Source organism: Sturnus vulgaris, chromosome 1, assembly GCF_052056855.1.
Source record: "Sturnus vulgaris isolate bStuVul1 chromosome 1, bStuVul1.hap1, whole genome shotgun sequence".
NCBI lineage: Eukaryota > Metazoa > Chordata > Aves > Passeriformes > Sturnidae > Sturnus > Sturnus vulgaris.
In genome coordinates this window covers 66376940-66398074 of record NC_142243.1, presented here as the reverse complement: position 1 = coordinate 66398074, position 21135 = coordinate 66376940, and the positions used below count along the sequence as shown (strand labels likewise).

The 21135-nt window shown below is 36.5% G+C and overlaps 1 protein-coding gene across 4 annotated transcripts in view; it reads left to right on the top strand.

Annotated features, from left to right (window-relative positions):
• CDKAL1 (CDKAL1 threonylcarbamoyladenosine tRNA methylthiotransferase) overlaps positions 1–21135 on the top strand; it is a 375055-nt gene that overhangs the window by 230260 nt on the left and 123660 nt on the right. For all 4 annotated transcript variants that reach the window (XM_014877962.2, XM_088168720.1, XM_088168732.1 and 1 more), the window contains 2 exons: positions 428–594; positions 15045–15190. In XM_014877962.2, coding sequence (XP_014733448.1) covers positions 428–594; positions 15045–15190 — 313 coding nt within the window. The remainder of the gene's footprint in view (positions 1–427; positions 595–15044; positions 15191–21135) is intronic.

The following is a 21135-nucleotide window of genomic DNA, read 5'->3' as shown; positions in this document are numbered from 1 at the left end:
GCTCACTGGAAGCTTACCAGTTAATAAGCTAACTACTGTAATAACCATTAGTGCAAACTCTGCTTGGGTGATGTCTCTTGCGGTGTTTAATGAATTAGGCTCAAAAAATAAAACAGAGTATTAAACTTGTCTGACTTGCTGTAGAGGCAGCACAGAATTAGTCATTGGCTGTGAATGTTAATCACTCCACAGCAATGATAATTTACAGCATTGTTGTAGCACTCTTGTGCTCATAAAATGAACTTAATAACCCACTGCTACCCATGGGATAAGCCTTCCTTCTCCTTCCCTCCCCTTTGCAATTGAATACCCAGTCTGGCTGCATAATAGCCATGTGAAATACTGCATTTAAAAGAGTGAGCAGCTGTATGATAAAATAAACAGCTCTAAAACAGATTTGTTAATTATCTCTTTCTTTTATTCACAGAGGGTGTTTGTGAGATATGGCTGACCAGTGAAGACACAGGGGCTTATGGCAGAGACATTGGCACAGACCTCCCCACGCTTCTGTGGAAGCTGGTTGAAGTTATTCCTGAGGGAGCTATGCTGAGGCTTGGCATGACAAACCCTCCCTATATTTTAGAGCATCTGGAGGTAAGGAAGAAAAGGAATCATTTATATGCCGACATGGACATTCATTGAGTGAGTCAGCATGGAACCTTGTGTGAAGTGTCTTTCATTTTAAGCAGTAGCTTAGAAACATAATAGACTGAAAATACATTTACAAAATTAGACTAGCAGTGTTAAACCATTTGCCTGACACAGCAAGTTATTGAGATAATAAGGTACTCAAGTAATTTTGGAATTATCATATTGCTGAGATTTCTGACATGTAGGACTTTATTGTAATGATATTCGTTTTTGTGTATGTCTAGTGTTTCCAAAAACCAAAGGAGATGTCATTTGCAAGTGATGGACTACGGGATTGAATTTTTCATCCTGCTGCACCTCAGACAAATATTTCCAGAAATACTGTATGGTGTTCTCACTCAGTGATGCATCCATTATCCTATTTTTAGCGTATTTAGAGCTTCCATGATAAGAAATAGAAATGTATGTGTATATCTGTGCTTAAAATAAATGTAACAAAGCAGTTCAGTGAAATTAGAGGTATGTAACAGTGTGAATTTGAAAGAGTAGCCTACTCATGCAGAGGAGGAAGTGAGAGTTTCTTCTGAAATGTAAGTTGGTTTTGATGGGTTCTGTCACCAAATGAATTCATTGAAATTCGTAGGAAGTGTCCTTAGAATGAACATAACTGTAAAGAGGAGGAAAAATGAGGGAATGATGTAGTTGAAGGTAAATTTTGTAACCATGTGCATGTGTAATACCCAGATAAGTAGCTGGTATCCATGCTGCTTTCCCAAAGATAAGATAACATTAATAGTTGCACTTGTTTGCTTAAGATGTCAAGGACAATATTTTCTCATCAGAGTGCTGTAACTGCACCTTTGCATATTGTTGGAGCATGTGGGCTAGAGGAATCTCATCTTGGTAGGAATAAGAAGGATTTCATTTCACCAGCTAAAGGATTTGAACTGCAGAAAGATGCAACAAATTTCCTGGATTGTTATTTTATTCTTTGGTTTAGCATATGCTTCACTAAGAGAGTTTTAACTCAGCACACCGAATAGGAGCCTTTAGGAAGTGGCGTGGTGGTGTTTTTGAGAACTTTGCATTGTCTCTAGGACTCCCATATCTGCCATAAGCTTTTCTTATTTTTAATTTTTTAAAAAAATGTAACATTCTTCAGCATCTTGTACAAAAGGAAATCAAGCTTTTAGCAATTTTCACAGTTAGTTCCTTTGCCTTAATTTTTAATTCACGTTATTAAAAGTGTTTTGGCATAGGCTGCTGCTTTTGTCACTGCTGGTCATTGTATGAGTGCTCTCAAGGCTTTAAAAAAAATAGAAAAATCAGTTGCTGTAAATAACGAACTGCTCTGCTGAGGTAAAGGGCATTCTTGATATAATCTAAGAAAAGTGGAAAGAATGTTGCTTTCCTTCAATCATAGTAAGTGTGAGCATGTCACAAATCTGTAAATTTATGTTATTATGTTTATTTATGTTACGTAAATGTATGTAATTATGTTACATTCCTGTTTCAAAATTTTCCAGAAGGTGCTGTAGGTAGGACTTATTTTTATACCTGACTCATATTTAGGAAAAGTACTCTTATGTCTTTCAAAATGAATCTTTAGGTGTCATGGTGAAGGGAGAGGAATCCATGGAAGCCTGTTGAACGTATGTGTCTTCAATGCTGCTGTGCAGAAAATGTGTTTGTGTGCACCAGTCTTTTTGTGCAGTCGCAGCATCTGATGTTGCTCACCCTCTTCAGTGCTCCATACCATTTTCAGTTTATATGATTTTTCTAAGATTTAGTCACATTTCTGTGTTTCACATGTGACCAAGAATTTCTGATCTTGAAATTTGATGACATAATTTTGCTGATTACCAAACTAAATTAGGAATTTTTTTTTTTTTTTGCTTTCTGCATTTCTGTCTAATCTTTTCCAAGCTTACCGGGCTTTTCTCTGAAGGATCACTGGGGAATGTAAGCTGTCTCCTGTATACATTTTCACCAAACAAAATAAACTTTTTATGGGCAACATACTTTTAACTTTCCAGTTGAGGAAAGGGTAAAGCTGTAGTTTGTTTAAAAAACCAAAGTTAAGTGAGAAGCTGATTAACCCTCATGTCAATTGATTAGGATAAAATCCTGATGTAAATCTGTTATCTCCTAAGAAAGCTATGGAGATGTGTTATTCATTGCAAACATCTTTCATTAGTTGTTTTAAAAGGTGCAGCATTTTATTAATTTATTTTGTTAGAAGTCATCTATCTAATTATTATGTTGTTTGGCTTTCTGTGAAAAAAAATTTACCTGTTAAAGAGTACTAATCTTGTGTCACTTTTTGTAGGCAACACAAAGGATCAAGTCATTTCCTTCACATATCTTTTTAAAAAATCAGACATTTTTGGCAGTGGCATACAATTGTACACATGCAACTGCTCAGCAGGGGTTTGTTTCACTTTTGAAATGATATGTGGCAATGAGCAAAAGTAGTCATCTAAATGTAGAAATTAATTTTGAGATCTAGACAGAGCTTCCTTAGAGTGTCAGCCTAAAAGCAATAATTCTGAGTAGTTTACTTTTCTTCCATATTTATTGGAGCTTACCTACAGGTGAGACTGTTCCATCTGCCTCAGTATCTTGGAATGTTTCATAGTCTCCACTAAAAAGTGGTAGCTAGGAGCTCTGCTGTTCCACTGGTGGAGGCCAGCACAAGGAGAGGAGGAGGAGGATGAGGAGGAAGACAACTTCCCTTGGGTCAGGAGTGGTGGGATTAGAGCAGAGGAGAGGGCAAAGGAAATCTGTGAGCTCTCTTAATGGGCATTAAGGCTCTTAGGCTGAAGGCTTGGTAGATCTGGGGGCCTGGGCCAGTGGCCATTCAAACTCAAGTTTGTTTAAGGTAGGGGGTCAGTTTAAGTTTTCATATGATTTAAAATAGCATAGCCAGTACCTTCGAGTACTGCTGTCAGAGGATGCTGTTAATCTCATAAAAATCCTTACTACGCTTGTGTTGTGTGATCTTACAATTTAGTACTTTAGTTTTTTATTCAGTAAATATGGTGGCAGTAGTGCCTTGTGTAACATGAATAGTCTTGGGATGAGAAACAGATACGTGTTTTCAGATTATAAATTCTGCATTCACTTGGGCCTTCTTGTCTAAAAAGAAAGTTATGTTTGGAACCATGCAATGTTTTATAGTCATGCAAAATATTAAGCCCTTTCTGGCATGCTGGATACTAACCTACATCATTACAAAAAGAGCCTTTATCATTATTCAGGGTATAATCTAAAGTACTAAATTTTTAATCTGCTGTTTCCTTTAGCCACAGATGATGTCTGAGTTTACACTACTTCATAGTATGAAGTATTAAGAGCAGATGAGGAAAACACTGAATTTGGTAGTGAAGCCGCTCTATCTAAATTCATCTGCATTTTGGAGTCTTTACTTCAAAATAAATGTAATTCTCTTAATCAAACTTTCCCGCTACCCGTGACCCAAAGCTGTTTCACAGACATTTCATTAGCTTGAATCCCTGTTCCCACCCAGGGCTTGGAGTACATTCACGGTGAACCTGGAGTATGGCTACTGCTCTCATTTCCTTGGAAGCTAATTTAGTTTGTCCATTACAAAATTCACCCCAGACTGAACAAACCAATGGCTGTGAAGGGAGCATGGGAAGCTGCACTTGAAAATTTCACTGCTGAAATTTCAGTGGGCACATCAAAGTGAATGCAGCAAATCTTGGCAGGACTTCTCCAGCGTGAGGTTTGGTGTTAGGACAGAGAGGATTATTTGGTGTGTTTAAAGAAATTGAAGGACAGGAGACTTCAATGCTTGGTCGTGGTACTAAGACTGAGAAAGAAGTTGGAGTTTGGTTTACCTGCAGGAGACATCCTTAGTTTTCCTCTCAGAGAAAACCTGGCCAAGCAATGAAAGTAGTATTGCATTTTCCAAAGTGCTCTCACAGTCTCAGCAGTCTGTTTGAATGGATACATCATGAAGCATACAGCTTGCTTATTTCAAGGTTTATCTCTAACTGAGATTTTGAGATACACCCAGTGTCAGTCCTGTCTTAAAATATTGATGCAACGTGACGTTGAGGAAAACTTGGGATTTTATCTACATAGAAGAAAATTTTAATAAACAGACATGGACTATGGCCAGGGGAAAATAATTTGCCTCAGAATTTTTTTTTGTTCTATATAATGTGAAGGAGAAAGTTAGTGTTAGAATCCATTATATAATCCTAGGAAAACCTGCAAGGGAGTGTACATGTGTGTGGTTACCCTGTATGTTCTTGCCCATATGTCTTTGCACAGAGCTGCTGCTCTAATTACACACACTGCCAGATGTCAAAGATTTTATCACCCCATGGTATCAACATGTAGCAAAAGTAGATAAGGAACACACCCTGCTTTAGAGGTAACCTCCAGGCATTTTTTTTCCCCAGTTACATTATGAAACTACTCTTCAATGCTCTGGTGAGACAGCGTTTAACATCCACTTCTAGTGACTGATGGAGAGGGAGGTTTGGGAAAAATCCATAAAAGCAATGGTAGTAGATAGATGATGAATGGGGATTAGTCTGAAAAATAAAAAATGAGGCAAAATGTATAGCATCTTGAAATTAATGTTCATGGCATACTGTTAGATACTAGTTTTGCCTTGACTATATTTCACTTTTCCTTAGGTTTAAACTTAATTTTCTTTTTAAGTATCTGGGACTCCATCCAAATCATGAGGGACTCTAGATCATCCAGGCTGTAAAAGGGCAGGGACTCGCATCTCAGCCTTAGCTTGCCTCCTTTGTGGATTTAACATAATCCCAGAGTTGTCTGGGATTTTAGTATGGCACTTTGTGTGAGTGATGGGATGCTTCCAAATCTGTATAAAGGAGGCAGTTCACACCTGCCATTCCCGTAAGTGCTTAATTTCACATGACTAGATGAGTAGTCGTCTTTGTCACCTGTCAAAATGAGTCTGTCTCAAACCATACTATATGCCATCTGTGGGCTGTATCTCCGTTATTAATTCAGGACATTTGAGTGATACACCAGCCACTGAGATGGAGTCTGCATGGCAGCAGAGTCTTGAAATGCAGAAGGTGTGCCAAGTGTACCATGAGTCGCAGTAGTATTTCTTTGCTCTTTTGCTTTGATTTTTAGTGTCAGCTCGGTGTTTATGTTCCTTAACCTCATTGAAGCTGATACCCTACAGATGGCTCCCTCAAATGTGCCCTGACACAGCACATAGGAAATTATTACAGTATTACAGTAAAATTACTAATTCACTTTTCTTTTTTTCTCTGTTGTCCTTTTTTTCCTTTGAGTGCACCAAACGTTTTTGAGCATTGTGCATAAGATCAAGTTTTGAATAACCTCAGTGTAAGCTGATTTGAAATGTGTTTAAAAAGGGAATAATATGCACACATTCCTCAATGGCAAATAAAAGGGCAGCATAATTTCAAGAATTAAAAGGACTTTAGGGCATGTATTTGCTTTGTTTCTAGTATTATTTTTTGTCATTTTCATAGACTGCTGCTTTTGAAAGTGCCAATTAAAAATCTGTTGATTTGACCAAAAAAAAAAAAAAGAAAACTGCAGCATACATTTAAATAAATGAATAGTTAAGCCCCTGACTTCTTATTACTGTGAGTTTTGTAGTGTTTTGTACTCGGTGGACCATGCAACTTTTTCTTGCTGTAATTACAAAGTTGTCTCTATGCAAACTGTGTCTGTTTTGCTAGCAGTATAATTGAAAGGAACCTCAGATACTAAAGGGAGGAGGATGGGGCAATTGCCTCCTTCCTCTGGAGATAAAAAAAAAAAGGTGAGGTATGAAGGGATGTTTACTATTTAGTTCAGTATTACGTTAAATGCTTATTTGTCCTGTGAAAGCTGTATGTGCACCTTTGCTTAATCTGTGTATTCTTGCTTTTTATTTTTTAGTACTAAAATAGTCTGTCTCTCCTGTTCTTCCTCTCAAAGCGTTCTTTTTATTTGGGGTTTTCAAATACAGTACATTGCCTTGAAATTTCTCCTTAAGACATGGTGTCATGGGAACATGAGCTCACCCCAGAATCACTGTATTTTTTTATATTATGGACTTGGGAAATGGATGAATCTCTGCTGTGCTTTGGGATACATTTTGTCACGCTATTTAATCTAGAATTTTAACATCTCATACACAGCAGATCCTAACGTCTGTAAATGCCTGGTGACATGTTCGTTTCCAACTGGTAGAATATGATTTGGCTTAATAAATGTCAAAATAAGAACTCATTTTACTCTTCCTGAAGGTTTTATGCTGTATTTGTGAATCTTGGGTTCTCTCAAAAACCATAACAAATTGGAAACTTTGAACAATAAAGGTGTCCTTCCAGACAACATGGAAGGGAATATTTGTGGTGTTGGGATTGAAGCTCATGTTCTTTATAACAGAAAAAATGTTTTGAGATACATAAAAAACTGCCTTTATTTATGCAAAATTCAGTCTTCCATCAAGACAGAATATTTTATGCATGCATCCAGTGCTCTTCTATATTTAATAATCTGTGAATAAAATTTGGTAGTGCAAAAAGGGGTTAACATTAAGTAGCACACTGCTTGACCAGTTAAATCTGTGCATATTAGCTGTACCTTAATTATGATTTGCTCATGTGAATGTTGCTCTTGCTTGTTAGACTGCCTGAGAATGAAGAGTATTTAAATGCAGACAGATCCACACTCAATCTTGTGCTGAGTGTCAGGCTGTCTGTCAATTACTTACAATACTGTTTCATCCCAGCAGTCCTTTGGAGCTGGAGCTTACTTTTGGTGAATTACTAGCAGAAAATAAAAATCACCAGTAATTGAGCAATATGTTCAAAGAATAGGAAATGCATATATGGGATAGTGCATTTCTGCTAAATAAAAGTAGGATTTTTATCAGTTGCCATGTGCTTCAAGGCATTGAGGTAGAAGCTATTGTCAAACACAGAGCTTGCATAACAAACTGTGCCATCTTCTTTTAATATTTCTGCCTTCATTGTTCAACAAATAACATCTCACTTTCCTTGTTATTTATATTATAACAAGTAAAGTTCTACCAACTACTCTCCATGATATTTCAAAAGCTTCTATTTAGTTTAGATGCATAAACCCTTTTGTTTTCTTTGATAGATGAGCTGTCACATTCCCTGTGCTTTGCAGCATCATCTACATAATCTTCAGTAAGACTGCTTGCTTCGTTAGGCTTTGGCATTTGTTTAAAAAAAGGTTGATTTTCTTATTTAAAAATGGGAAGAAGAAAATACATTGTGTTCTAGAAGCTTTAATAAAACTTCACCGTAATATTTGCTTTGGGTTGTTGTACCACTGTTAATTGAGGAAAAGATGTAAAATCTCTTCTCATTCTCTGAATTCAATTGGTTTAGCTCTGTTAAATGTGCAAGGGTTACTGGAGAATGTAAATTCTATGATATAAATCTCGTCATTATGGTTTGGAATATTTTATTCTGTTTTACTATGAAATTTAGGTCAGCTCACAAAAGAAAGTGATAGTATTTGCCTAAAGGTTTAAGTTTTGATTAAAACCTTCCACTATTTTCCTTCCACTGGAACCTGCTAAAGCAGTTGCTATTTTAGATATCATACTTGCTTGTTTGAAATGAGGGGAAACAATAGAGAGGCTTCCTGGCACTGCCTTGCCTTGGTACAGATGTACTCTGGAGGGGTGTGCAATTCATTCTATGTCTTCCTTCTGAGCAGAAACCATCAATTCTTTTCTATCCTATGGGATTCTCTTTTTGAGCTGGAGAACAAATTCATAGTATGGATGAAACTAGCAATTCATTTCACTCATTCAGCTTTCTGAAGACAAAAAGGTAGTGTGACAATCGTACTTGCCTATTGTGTGTGCCTCACTATGCTTTAATTAATTTTCATGGTTTTATTAGCATAAAGTATGATTGAGGCAGAGGGTTATTTAAAGTAGCAATGTGCTGTGGCAATAAATCACATTTTTAGGGACCTTCCCAATATGTGTTTCTAATACATCTTGAAAAAAAGGAGTATTACTTTCCTTCTGGGAAAAAATATTTCATTTGAGGAGTGTTTAATGATGAGAAATTAGAGAGGACCATAGAGAAAACAAAAAAAAAAAGTCTACTTTCTTGCATGTCAGAATTAATAATTTCACAAGGAATTCGTATTAGCTCTTTGGTTGGCTGGTTTTAAGTCATTAAACCATTGCTCTAACCATTAATGAAATGTACACTTTACCTTAAAGTGAATCAATTTTTGGAACTGGACAAACAGCACTCTGAAGCTCCATAAAGGCTCTTTAGGATTGCAATGATGGCTGCAGCAGCAACAATAACAGTTCTCATCTTTGAAAGCACTGAAGCATTTTCCTGCATGGTGCACAGAAATTAGTGTGGTATTAATGCTGAAGGTGTCACTGAATCAGCTGTGTTTTAGTGAGGTAGAGACTCAGATGTACTGGGGCTCATGGCTCATCACAGGTGGAGTAATAAGCAATCCACCCAATGGAGATGCTGATGCTCAACGTTTTTACCCACTGTAAAGTTAGTCCTGCTTTAATATTGGAAACAAATTGTGCTAGGGATGCCAGCTTGTTTATTCTGAAGAATTTCAGGAACCAGGGTTTAAGATATCTTAATGGTACTGTGCAAGAAGTTTCTTTTTATTCTTGGGTATAACCATGTATAATCTTGGAAAGAACCATGTCCACTTGTTAACAGAATAGGAGAATACTTGATATTTTGTGTGTACAAATCAGGTGCCTAGTGTATTTGATGCTGTGTGTTTCTTTTGTGCACTGACTCATGGGAAGAGATGTGACAAACTTCAGCTGAAGCCTTGGACTGTGAAATGCAGTTATTGTATTGTAATATTACCTGAATATCACTGCTTGTACAGGAACTTGAGTTAGCTTGTGTTCTTGTTTTATGAAGGAAGATGTGGCAAACTCTTGAAGGCATGTTAAGTGGTTTTGGTGTGGCATGGTTTGGTTTTTTAAGAGATTAGGCTTAATACACATTAAGCTGTGAGGGAGGAAGACATTGCTTAGCTAGCTATGGTTTGTCAGTTTTCTGAGGTTGGAAACAGTAGAGAGATCCCACACCTAGGAGAACAGCTGGGAACAGCTAGGGCTGAGCATATGGCTCTCACGGCTGGTTTTCCTATCAGCAAATCACAGCTTGCAATCTGCTTTATATCCACTTCCAAGGGTGGCCTGAGCTAATACCAGTTTTCTGTTTGGTAATGTAGAAGGCATTTTTCCCATATGACAAAACAGATTTTTGTCCTCCATCTGGCAACCCAAAGATTTGATTTTAAGGTTCAAATTACATTGGCTAGAATTGCATGGGCTTCTAACTGTTCCAGTGTGACCTTCCTTTATGCTAGTAACAGGATAAAGACCTGAGCATGTCATGTCATATTATGTGGGGTAGGGGTTGCCACTAAGCTTGCCCATTATGTGGCTTCAGTACATCTCCCCCAGTTCATACACAGGTGAGGGAGAGGCATTGCCTTCCAACCAGTGTCCTCAGGGACATCCCACATGCTCTTAGTTTTTTGTTACTCACAGGGGGTGGGAATTGAGCGGGGGAGTTCCCTGTTCATTTGTTTTAACGAAACTGCTGCGGGCTTTCCAGACTGGGTCATAACTGTGTCATCATTCCTGTGCCTGCATCACAAGATCACATCTGTTCCTGAGCTGCACTGCAGCAGAGGAATTTATAAAATGGGCCACAGACACTTGATTTTCATCCAGACTGTGCTGGTGGTGGCACCACTCAGCTTCTGAATGACGACAGTCAGCAGACACCCCTCGTGACATATCCCAAACTAATACCTGCCACAAAGGGATGAAGTTTTGAGGGAATGCCCTTTTGTCATGTTTCCATATGGACAAGGGTTTCTTTGGGCTTCACTGCTGGCAGAGGACAAAATCCTTTTGCTAGCAAGCAAGCTATTCACATTATCGTGACTCAAACATGAGACAGAATTCAAATACTTGGATTTTTGCCTGGTTTAGGTAAGGGGGAAAAATCGCTGTCTGAACAGTTTGCTGGTACTGACATAGAGATGCACAGATATTGATGTTTATTGTCTCTGCAATTTTCTATGGTTGTACATGGTGTCATTGCAAACAGGAGGTGTGATTTTCTGGTTAGGTGGTTAAATTTGTGTATTGTAATTGCTAGGATAAAATATACTGACTAGATAGAAATCTTTCTGGTAATGTGCCTTGTGTTCTAATGTACTTCAGCTGCTAAAGACTGGAAAAAATATTTCATATGTGATCAGTATCCTAGAGGATGTTTCACACACATTGTTGTTTTCCAAATGTAGATGACGCCTGTTTTTGTAGAGTCAGGTTAAAACAAATTGTGCTACTTTTTGACCTTTTAGTTCCTACGTGAAATTTCATTTTTGTGTAGTGCATCCCTTCATTCATAGACACATTATCAGATTCCAGGGAATAGTGAGAAAAGGCAATCAGCCATTTCAGTCGTGATGAAAGACAGAAAGTTTCTTTCACGGTGATGTAGTTTCAAAACGTTGTTCATTTATTGTTTCCAGATGGAAATAAAATTCTAGATTGTTTTTTCTTCTGACTGAAATATGTAATTATACCTAGTAATGCAAAGCACTTTAGAGAAAAATAAATATATATATATATTTATAAAAAACAACAGGAAACAGATGTTAAGCTTAGAATGTTGAGACACTGTGAAGTACAAATATGCATTAGCCCATGATGTCCTTCAAATACTCCTTGGGATATTAACTAATAGTTTTATTCAGTGATGAAATCTGGTATACTACGTGCAATCTGTAGTATGGGAAAATCTGTCAGCATTGACTAAGTATGACCGTTCAGTGCAGAGTAGTTTTAATTTAATTAAACCTATGTGGTAAAGAACTTCAGTGTTATTTTAGGGGTAGGAAGGATAAAAGATAGGACTAGAGCTGTCTTACCTTAAAGCTACAGGTTGGAATGTGGTATTTCTATCTGAACAATGCAAAGTTTGGAAGATTGATTTATCCAGCTTTCTGATGTAATCATGCCAAGCTTTTGTTTAATTCATTATTCTGTTTCCTTCTGAATGGCTCACTCAGAGTTTCTGTTTATAAAAGGTAAATTTAAGACCGCCATCAGTACTTAAAAGTGAATGCCAATGAAACAGCGGGTCATCAAGTATTGCTGTCTTCCTTTGGTTTGTGTTAATAATTTCTGTTCTGCTAAATTCACAAAGTTAATCGTTACAATCCTTAAGTACCTGCTGGGAAATCAGTTTATCAGTAGGACCTTTGATTGAAAGCACATGCAGTGCATTTTGTGTAGCTTTAGATACATAAAGCAAGCAAAGAAAGGAATTCATAGTAAAAAGAGGTGTTTGCAACCTCCTCATCTCTAGGAGGAGCTTTGACTGTCCAGAACCCCTGACCACAGCAGCTAGGCTGTGTTAGTGTTCCCTGATAGACTGTGTGTGTATTGTATGTGAATTTACACAAGACAAGCTATTTACTTTCTAAAGAATGCCAGTTCTTTTGATATGGAGCATGTTTCTGAACCAAAATGATGCAGTGAAATAGTCAATAATTTTTTTGAGCTTACAGCTGTAGCTTTTACTGTATGCAAAGACCTGTAGTGATAGTTGAAAAGTTCAGTTAATTAATGCCAGGCATTTTGCATCCCATTAGTACAGAACCAAGGGTAATTACTTTAAATAACAGCAGTTGTGCTCTTACTCTTGAAAGTGAACGACAACAGTGATTGCAGAAAACATATGTTTTCTTTCTTTTACATGGAGGGTGACTGGAAGAAGCAGTTCTGATTAGTCTTGTTTGACACTGGCTGTTGGATACCATTGGTTTAGTTCCTCTTAGAGGAAGTGCAGTCAAAGGCTCCCTCTTGGCCACATCCTCCTGAAAGAGATCGACTGTGAGACCAGCAGGGTTCTTCATGTTACTGTCAGATCAGCAGCTAGTGGCTATGGGGTTGGGTGCTTTGTTTTTTTTTGAATCTCCTGGGTAGGAAAACACTTTTGAGATTGTAGAATTTGGTTTTCATTCTTCATACTTCACTGCAAAATTTTAGTTTTTTAAGGTGACTGTGAGAAATAAAACCAACATTTTCATATAACTAGAGAATTTCTGCATTTGTGACCTTAAAATTAAAACTTTGTGGTAAAACAAGGTAGGGTTTTTAAAAATCTAGTATTTCTGTCACAAACAAACATAGTGAATCTGTTTGGGGTTTTGTTCTATCAGATGATTCTCAGCCTTACAAAAGTTGTAATAAAATAGCACTTTAGTATCTAGAAATTCTAATAATAATTTATTTCTTTCAAAAAGAATTCACAAACTGATCTCACATTGAAGAGCCTGTTATTCAGAAGATGCAAAATTTGAGAGGAGTGGCAAAGAAATTTTTTTTTTTTTGTTGTAGGGGGAGTTACTTTTAAGAACTTGGCAGATTTAGAAACATGTTATGAAACATGAGTTTCACTGATTCTTTACATCATAAGTCTGTTTTTGAAGATAGAATGAAGAACTTGGAACCAAGAGATAAACAGAGTAATAGGCTTGTGGTCCATAGCTTAAGTTTCAGCTGATATTGCCCATATTTTAGGAACATATTTGATTACTGATAAACAGAAAAATCACAGATGACTACAGAGATGCTTTGTATAAATTACATTTACAAGATTTTCTAAAGCTTAAAGAAAAGATTTTCCAATTTTAGGTACTTATTCTGTACAATTCCATTTTTGAAAAGATATTCTAGCTGAATAGCTACAATTATTAAGGGCACAGATAAATATAGTTCCATTTGAACTGGACACAAAATTTGTGTGGATGAGTGGTGGCCTTTTCTTCAGTCTTTTTTCATGAAACCAGCTATGTCCAGCTTTCACTGAGGGCCAGGTTCACTGCACACAGTCTTTCCATGTATCAAATTGAGTTTACATACCTGAGATGGAGTAGCTGTTGCCTTGAATAATGTAACCACTTCTCTTAGACATTTATGTAATAGGATCTTAGACAGAAACTTTCAAAACTGCTTTAATAGAGTTCAGGTTTTGTACACATATGTTTGTCAGATGAAAAGTGAGTATCGAGAGAGCATTTTTTTCTTCTTGTTCTAAAAATCAGTGCTTTTAAAAGCTGAGTTCCTACAAGTGAAAAGGCATGAGGATGTCTGCATTCTCTTTGAACAATCTGGGCCAGCCTTGTAGAAATAGAGAGAAAATCTAGATGTGTGGTTAATATTGCTGATAATGGTCTGGAAAGAATTTGTAAATAGCTGCATCTTAAAAACTAAATATGGCAGCAGTATGTGTTGTCAGACAGAGTATCTGTGCCATCAGAAAACAGGAGAAATGGGCTGAGTGAGCCTGACTGGAGCACACAGAAGGCACTGGCAGAAGAGCAGTGCTCAGTCCCAGGCCATTTCCTGTATGCCCACAGCACAGGGAGAAAGAAAAAACCATATGTGAAGACCTGGTTGTTCATGGAATATGGTTCTTTATCCAAGTTCACTTATTTGTTGCAGGGCAAAGATTAACAAGTAGTATGATACCATATTGCACACAGTCTCGATGCTGGTTGGTCTCAACTTTAAAAAATATTTAAACTTTGTTATTTTACTGTACGTCCTTAAGTGGTTAAATAATAAAAGTGAGAGAAATCAGACTACCATATTCTATTCTCTGTCTCACATTCCATCACATTGGCAAGTTTCTGTTGGGGGTTTGGTTTGGCTTTCATTAGGAAGTTTGGTTTTACATTTTGCTATTACCTTTACTTTTTTTTCTGACATTCTGCATTTTTACAAAATGTGTAACATCCTATGTCTCTTTCCAAGCCGTCACTCTAGTTTTAAGTTGCCCCCTGATTAATTCTATTAGTTTTATAGCCAAACACTTTTAATTTCTGTCCTTTTTCTGAAGTAACACAGGTAACATTTCAGGTCAGTATTGGAGCAGGTTTGCAAGTGACATGGTATACCTTAATTAGCAACTGGTCAACTTTAGGGATGCTGCAATTATAGACAGTTCTCATTTTGGTATCTGAGAAGTTACTTCACTCCAACAAGAAAGCAGCTAACCCTTGTTGTCTTCTGAAAACAGCCACTGTCTGAAATCACCAATTTTCACAATACTTTGCCTCTAAAATTTCCTTTTAATTGCGTAATCAATACTACATAGGGAATGTGATCCTATCTCAAAGGAAATTTGATGTCATCGTTTTCTTCTTATTTTCTCTTAAAATAAAATTGTTTTCAGATATTTTCACCTGTCCCTACTGTTTCAAAATTGGTTGAGGCAATTTGTGTTTTTTGGGTTTTAGAAATATTACTGCTAATACTTACCCCATATATTAATTTAAATGAGTTTTCTGTATTATTTTCATAGTGCTTTAAAACTTCTTTTTCTTTTAATAACTCTTAGGAAATGGCCAAGATTCTCAGTCATCCAAGAGTATATGCTTTTCTGCACATACCAGTCCAGTCAGCCTCTGACAGTGTGCTCATGGACATGAAAAGAGAATACTGTGTGGCGGACTTCAAACAAGTAGTGGATTTCCTTAAAGAAAAGTAAGTCTACTAATAATTGAGAAAATGACAGTGTTGGGTTTGTTGCAATGTCAAAAACATGTGGCTGAAAACACAATTATTTGCGACTTCTTAATTAAGGTATGAAAAAAATTGAGGTTCTTTAAGCTTTCAAAGTCTTTGAGTTTTCTGTAAGCCCCTTGATGTGGTTGGCCCCTATACTCGAGCTTTTATAAGCATCTTAAATCTCTGCATGACATGCTTTTAGTTTGTCAATATATTCCTAATCTTTTTCAAATAAGACATTCTTATATTATTTTTTATGCCTAAACTACTATATATAGATTTCTTGAAGTTGGAGTTACTGAAGTTGTCTTTAATGTGGCTTTTGAGCATTGCATGCTTTATGTACTAGAGATGAACCAGCTCCAACAAATGTAAATGGGTTGGTTTTGTGTTTGTTTGTAATAGTAAGTATTTTGTGTCCTATATCTTATGTAAATTTACATCAACATAATAACACTCTAATCTTGCTAAGGGGACTGATGAGTTCTAGATTAATTTCAAAATTATTTCCCTTAACAACAGAGCTAATTGTGAGAAATGAAATACTGTGTCATTAATGTATTTACTTATGCTGACACCAAGATGGAAGTTATATCCACCTGTAAAGCATTTGTAACTACAAGTAATAATTTCATATCCAAGGAAGTATTTTCTTAGCTTTGAAAAAGTTAGTAGTGACATATTTTGGTGGATATTTCTGCACTGATTGTCCAAAAAATATGTGTCTGGAGAATAATTTCTGACACTTTGTTTGGCTACCTTGTTTCTCTATTTCTGCTTCCTTTGTGTGCTTATTCAATGGCTTAAGGGCAGTGGCATTGTACCTTTGACTCTTTCCTTGCATTAAAATACTGGTAGATCAAACCAATCAAATCTTCATAATAATTTTCATAATCATAATTTTTATGATAGTTGAGAAATTCAGAAGTCTAGCTATGTAAAACATGTCATCTATTAGCTGCACAGGAATTATCATGTGTAATAAAGAAAGCCAACTGTGACACAATAGAATCTGTTTTGCAAGCTGAATGTGTAATTTATAGGACATTCCTATGCATCTAGGACAGCTGATGGAAATGGGGCTGCTTGTCTTCATACAGGTTGATTTGCATTAATTTTCCACCACAAACAATGCCCATGAATTCTTGGCACTAAATTTCGTGTGACTATGGATCAGTGTTAGTTTTTAATTAACAGATGTATTGTATTCCCATGTATCTTAAGTGGAACTGTGTCAGTTTATGTCTTAGTTGACTTGAAGTTGATTCATTATTCTCTTCAGTAGTTTTAGCATTGGCAGCTATTATCATAACAGCAGCTGGATTTTCGATAACCCAGTATAGCTGGCACATGTTGGGGCATATGGAGATTTATTAAATCATTCAGCTCTTGCACACAGAAAAGAGTGAATTTCTTAATACCCAAATTTAAAGCAGCTGGTCACTGAGCATACAGTAATGTATGTCTTTTTCCAGGGCTTTTTTGTAGTTAACTTAACAAGGAAGAAAACTGGTTTGATGTCTTGATTTTAAAGAATAATAAACTTTATTTATCCTGCTTATTAAGAAAATACCAAATTATCTAGTAGTTCCTCTTAGAAAATAGTCTCCAGATATTAAGATGGAAAAATCTTTGTACCCTATGGCAGCAGGATAAAGAAGCTATTCAAGGCAGAGAAAATGTTTTGGATGTTTGAACATGTGCTCCTCTGTAAAATGCAAAGTTTTTCTTTGCACTTAAGAGCACAGAGTCTTTGTAGACTTTACTGTAGTGACAGCAGCCAGCTATTACATTCCCATGTAGATATTCTCATAAAGATCTCAGCACAAAATTTGCCAGAACTTAACATGGCTGCAGACAACTCCAGAGCCTAGAGCCAGAATAGCTAAAATTAAATATGTGTTTAAACTACTTTAATAGCCAAAAGGGAGTATTTCTATCTCCCATTTATCAAAAAGGTAAAATAAACCAGAAGTAGAACCCCCTATATCTCCTTTTTCTTTTGCTGAGGCCATAAAGTCATCTGGAAGCTTCCTACACAAAATGTACCAGGACTTATCAGTAGATTCCAGATGTCCACCTTTGTTTCTAGAATGTGACATCAGCCCTGATAATAACTTCACCAAAAGCTTTATTTAAGCAATAATTATATAGGCTGACCTGCTGAAGAAGTAAAATCACGCATCAAGGAATGCTAATGGTTGTCAGTTAAGAGTTTAATAACTTGCATTCAGACATCTGAGCACATAAAATTAAGACCAGCTATTTTGCAACTCACTTTTTAAAAAGAATGGAGCATTCTTGACACTCTGTCTGTGAAGTAAGAAATGTCACATTTTTCCTTTTTGAGGACTCTCTGCAGGCATGAGAAATATAAATGAACTTTAAAATTTAGTATTGATGTTCTAGTGCAGGCTTTTGATACGTAACTCTTTGTATTTCAGAGCCACTCTCCCAAACAGGTGACAACATTTTTGGTTTACTAGGAAGATCAATAGCAAAATGCATAGAATCTAAAGCAAGAAAGGCAAATCCATTAGTCTGTGAAAATTGAAATACAGAAGACTTCTTCTATACTTTTTTTAGAAATTCCTTCTATCATGCTTCACACTTTTTTGCACTGAAATTTCAGGAAGTTCGACTATTCAGGAAAAATACTGTTGAGCAGTTATACTTTGATCTAAATATATGAGCTAATATGTAGATATAGATATATATATATAGATATATATCCTGCTATATTTCGTGATATTTATTTGTCAACTATACTAGAGGGGAACAGCATGAAGTGAGGATGTATTGATTAATGTAGAGGGTGTACACAGTCTGTATGGACTAAGTAAGTACTAGTGGTTTCTAGGGACTAATAGAGTAGTCTGCAGGCACTATTTACAAGACTGATTCCTACGTGAGATATTAGTTTCAGTGTGTTTGCAACTAAATACAGGACTTTTAGAAATTGCTGCTAAGTAAATTTAATCCAGAGACCAATATAGTCATATCAGAAAGTCTTCTTTTTGGTGTCATTATATCAAAATGTGAGTTGTTTTTCAAGTGATCTCAACTTTCAAGATTTAGCATAGATTATATTTCTGAAAGGTGATGTTTGTAATTGCAAAAAGAGCAAGACAGCTTTAATTATCTTGAAGTTCTGAAATTTAATCTCCTGAAATTTACTTTTGATGATAAAAGCAAACAATTGGAATATATTTTAGTTAAAGAAACCTGAGATCTGAATGTCATATTCTGTAATTGCTTGAGTAATCAGCAGTGTGAATATATACCCATTAAAAAGTCCTTAGACTGGTAATGTCTTTTCCAAATGTCGTTTGCTTTTGTTGCCCAGACTATATTCCCTCATCTTGTTGGTTTGTGAAGTGATTCCGATGTTCATCAAAGTTTATGTCTCCTGTTACTGCTGCTTGGTAAGACACTTGTAAACCCCAAATCTAGACAGATAGAGAAGTAGGAAAATTTAGAGCTAGATTGAAACACTAAACCTTTCTGTTTTGGAGAACAGTGCAATTTTGAGGAAATGCTGGGTTTGCCTCCCAGGGGTTTTTTTTTGTGTTCTGAGATAGGAGCCTAACATTAATTGTGGGTATCTGCTGCTGTTCATTTGAGGCTGTCTTATAATTGAGACTGGAAACATTGGAGCTTTCCAATATTATCAGAAAGCCAGGAAACTTGGTCTGCTGGAGGAGAAGCTGCAGGTCTGTCAGGCAGAAAGTTCTGGGGTTTCTTTTCACTGGTTTCCCCTTTTCCATTAAAATCAGACCTACTCAAAAGCCTCTCCGAGCCTCCATTAGTTTTAGTTGTAATCAAGCCTTGAATTTTCAGCATATGTAGATGCATCATTACATGCAGTTGGAAAAAGACGGTGAAGGATTTAAAGTGGTAAATGTGTGCAGTGGAAAATAAATCACAGACTTGGAAGGCAATTATTCACTCAAATGCAAACTGAAGACAACTGCCTGATGTCCCAGGAAACTAGAGATAGTGTCCAAACTGAGAGGTGTCACACAGTCCTGGGCTCCCTACTTCCCTGTTGCTTTACCAGGAGTTGAGCTGACAGATGGTAGCTTCAGCAGCTCCCTAGGCCATTCTTAATTCTGTTTTTAAGGATTTGGGGTGGGCTGTCTTTCTTTTGTATTTCTTTTGATCTGCCTTGACTTTGTCTCTTGTTGCAGTGGCAGCCAGGCTGCATCTGCTTGTGACTTAGGCTGCTTCAAGGGTGAAATAGCATGACTGGGAACAAACTTTTCTTCTCCTAGTCACAGTGGTTTTAACAGCAATAGTTGTGTGTCTGAATGGAACTTTTCACAGTCCACTTTCTCAATATAATTTTGTCCAATATGTTTCAGTATGGCTGCTCTTGCCTTTCTGAACAATTTCACAAGCTATAATTTTCTCCCAGGTTCCAATCGTCTATTGTGACTTTGTTTTTATTCTTGGCATCATAACACATACCATTAGAGCTTGTGTGAGCAATCAGCTGGTTATCACAGTCTCCTTCTGTATTTGTTGTGTGAGTCTTGCCATTCACAAGTCTTTGGCTTAAAAATTGTCTCTACTTCATAGTAGCCACTTTTTACTGAAATAATGAACAGGGAAGAAACATCTTCCCAAAAGTTTGTTTCCAAATACTATTATTTGAGTGATCAAGGAAATTCCAAACACTATAAATAACCTGTAACTGCAAATAATTTTGTTCTGAAAGATGTCCATATAGTCAGCTCCTGAATATTGCTGAGTATTGGAAGATAAACAGCTAAATGAGTCATCACAAATTTGCAGCTGTTTCAGACAACCAAAGCCTTATGGCACTACTATTGTCTTCATCACATTATCATGACATTTACTGAAAGTAGAATTGGAAGGCAAAAAAGAAAAGAGTAATTTTAAAATAACCATTTACTATTTTTATATACCTTTTTATACTCACTTTCAAAATGCAGGTAATTATGAAGTAGACTTTAGCAACTCCCTCACTTTTTACAGTGTGAATTTGTTTCATTTTCTTCCTCAAAATGCACTTCTGCTTCTCAGAGAGAGACATTGTTGAGCTCATTTTGCAGACGTGCAAATCGTGTCCCTAACAAACCTTGACAAGTCTTTCAGATTTGGGCTTTTTTTTAATGGGTTTTAGCACATCTGTTCTGTCAGTCTGACTACTGCAAATGCAAATGTCATCTGTTTAAAATCCTTATGACGTTCTCTGCTAAGAAATTGCTGAGTGTATTTGGTACTTATCTGTAATTTTATACCTCAGTCTCTAGACTCCTCTCTACTCTGTCTTTTGTCTGCTGTTGGAGTCTGAAGTAATCACTTTACCAAATGTCTCTTTTTTTTTTTCTTAGGTTTTAAATTAATTGAGTGTCTTTAAAAGGTGTTGAATTTGCACTAAAAATGTGAACGTGGGTGTTTTTCATCATACAGTGCAAAGGTGCATTCAAGTTTGTATCTAGACTTGACCCTAGCCCTTCAAGGTGTTGCTTTTGATGGACAAGCTCCTTTTTATCACAGGATTAGTTGTCTTTAGTTGTCTTGAAATTTAAACTTGGACTTTGCTAAGTTTATAACCCTTCCTGCCCTGCGTTTGATTCACAGTGTCTTAGAAAGAGGTGTAAGTAGGTGAGAGGCTTCAAAGGTGCTGAACACTTGCAGATCCATTAATTTCATTAGGATATTTTGAACATCAGCATTCATCAACCTACATTTCAGAAGTATGTTTTTCTTTAGAAGTGACTGAGGAGAGACAAACATTAGGTATTTCAGGATAGCTTTTGTTTTTTACTGTAACATGACTTTAACCAAGCTAAATGTTGTTTTAGGAGGGCAGGCTTTCAATTTTGGCCTGCACAGCACTTTTCCCTTTTCTCAGCTGATGCTACTGCGCCCTTAGTTTTTAGGAGGAGATA